We start from the raw sequence: 2,422 nt of genomic DNA, 5'->3' as shown, positions 1-2,422 counted from the left end.
CTCTTCTCCTGGCTTCCCGGATGCAGGGGTTTTTTCCAAGACTTACCTCATCCAACTGTCCAATCAAACCCTGCAGTTCTGTCTTGGTGCTCAGGTCCCAGTCCGAAGGATTGTGTGCTTGAAGAAGCTCGTTTTTCACTTCTCTCGTTCTCCTGAGGACCGTCTCTATTTTTAAAATGGAATGATTCTGCCCCAGGTCAAATGCACGAGTGGTATCTGCTTCCTCTTCTAAATCCAAGTACTTCAATAACTGGTTGATATCTTCCACCACCTCCTTCCGGTAATTTCTGATTTCTGTGCGGCCGCACACGTCTAAAGCATCCAGATCAGCCATCAGCCCCGAGAGCACACAAGATAAGTGCCTGCAAGTCTCATTACTGTTCACTCCCATAAGAAGGGCAATCAGAGTGCCTCTGGCCTTGTTCACTTCACACATCACGGAGTTAATTTTGGCAACTGAGGGATGCGCGTCCTCAGAAAGCGGCAGGGAAGGCTGCTTTTTCGTGCAGTCCTCGATAATCTCTTGCACTGCACAGATTTTGGTTAAAGTGTGATACCGTGCTTTCCGCAAGGAGATCTTGCCTCCAGTTTTAACGTGTGTCAGCCTCAAAATGACATCCTGAATGCCTTCTTCAAACTCATCAGTTACACAGTTGCCTCCACTATAAAATGGCACAATCTTCTCTTTCACTAGGGACTGGGCTTCTTTAAAAATGTTCTCTATTTCGATCCTGTGTGGGTGGTTTGCATTCTGCTCCAACTCTTTGAGAAGCCGCTCTGTCTCTTGTGCTGCCCTCTTCCTAGCCTGCTGAATATCTCCTTTTCCTTCAGTATCTACCGAGTCTATTTCAAAAAGTTGTCTTGTTAGGATCCTCTCCAGTTTCTTGTAATTCTTGTCGTCTGACAGACCGCTGAAACCAATTACTTGCTGTTCTATGCTTTTTACCTCCTTTTGGATTTCCTGAAGCCTACTAATAGAAGGATGTTGGTTTCCCATCTCCATACTTTTGTTGTGTTCAGTTTCACAAGCACTAAAAGATGACAAACATGATAACTTATTACACCACAAAGCCTGCAGAACGGTAATCATATATTAATTCATTCTACCAAGATATGCTTAAGAAATACGGCTTGTTATTGCGATCCCAACAACAGTCACACTCAAGTACAGAAATTAGAGTGACTAATCAACTCCCTCTCCTGAAAACAACCTAAACATGACAGTGATTGAGACCGGGGTGACTGCAGTGGGCAATATAAGCCAGAGCTCCGGACCTGGGAAATTCAGTTTCCCCAGTCATCAAAGAAAACGGCATATGCCTTCATAAGTATGCCATGAAGCTGAACCATCAGCTTGGAAAAAGCACAAGTACCTTAGGTCCTAACACTGGAAGCTGGTTTTCGGCAAGAGCAGGGCACCTCTAAGGAAAGTAAAACAGCAGCTCTTCTAACCGTCCAGACATCATGGGTACACTGAAGCAACCCCACCAGGCCAAAGTGCTATGCCTAGTTCCAGGAAAAGGAACTAAACAAAAGGAGCTGAGCCACTGAAACAAACACCAGGGGTTCGCAGACGCTCCCCAAAGTCCCCGCTTCTACTTCCTCTCCACCCTTTAAGCACTTGTGTAAAGATACCCTTTTTCTCTGCACAGGGATAAAATTCCACAGGGAAGGCGACTGGGCTTACGTTAAAGACACCACCTTGGGCTTCGGAGGCCCAGTACCCCCTGGGCCCTATCATGCTCCTCGCCTCCTCCAAACCACACCCCACGAGAATGAGACACAACTATGACTAATTCATTCACCAGCCTCCCTATGACTAATTCATTCCCCAGCCCCCCTTTAAGGGTCCAGAAGGGCTTAACGCATTTTTTTTTTTTTTTACGCTCTTTCACGGGAGGGGGATGGATGCTCAACCGAAACTAATCCCCTGTGGGTGGCCGAGCCCAGAACACGCCTCTGGAAGCCCAGAAGAGCAGGCTGCCTCGACTATTTCCTCCCCTCTCGCCCGGCCCTCCCAGCACTTTACCCAGCAGCGGTCTAAGCTGGTTTGGTCTTGGCTTCCCGTGGGTGAAGTGGCCAGATGGAAGATCGACCCTTTACGGGGTGCGGCACCGGAGCTGCGCCCCAAGCTGCATCTCTCTCCCCGTCCCGGCTAGGTCTGAACGGGGCAGCCAGTGAAGGGGCCGGCGGTGGCAGCGGCAGCTACTGGCCGCAGCGGCCGCTCCGGGCGTCTTGCCCCGGCCCCACGACGCGCCCGCCGGCCTGACCTCACAATGGCCCGTGGGGGGAGGGGACGGCCGCGCTCGGCCGGGCCAGGGGAGCTGGCGAGAAGGGAGGGAACTCGGGCCCGGCCGGCTGCGGGGAGCCCGGCTCCGAAACCAGGCCCGGCCGCGTCTGACCCGGGGCGGGGGGGGCGCCC

At 51.6% G+C, this 2,422-nt stretch overlaps 1 protein-coding gene across 1 annotated transcript in view; it reads right to left on the bottom strand.

Moving 5' to 3' along the window:
• The window catches only part of BAG5 (BAG cochaperone 5), a 1,456-nt gene extending 429 nt beyond the window's left edge, over window positions 1-1,027 (bottom strand). The window contains exon 1 of the mRNA XM_007455599.1: window positions 12-1,027. Within this exon, the coding sequence (XP_007455661.1) occupies window positions 12-1,003 (992 nt within the window). The 5' untranslated portion in view covers window positions 1,004-1,027. The remainder of the gene's footprint in view (window positions 1-11) is intronic.
• Between the last annotated feature and the right edge of the window lie 1,395 nt (window positions 1,028-2,422).

The sequence above is a fragment of the Lipotes vexillifer genome, unplaced genomic scaffold (assembly GCF_000442215.2).
Source record: "Lipotes vexillifer unplaced genomic scaffold, Lipotes_vexillifer_v1.1 scaffold584, whole genome shotgun sequence".
Lineage (NCBI taxonomy): Eukaryota > Metazoa > Chordata > Mammalia > Artiodactyla > Lipotidae > Lipotes > Lipotes vexillifer.
Note: the sequence above shows the minus strand (reverse complement) of the source record. Positions and strands in the feature narration are given on the sequence as shown.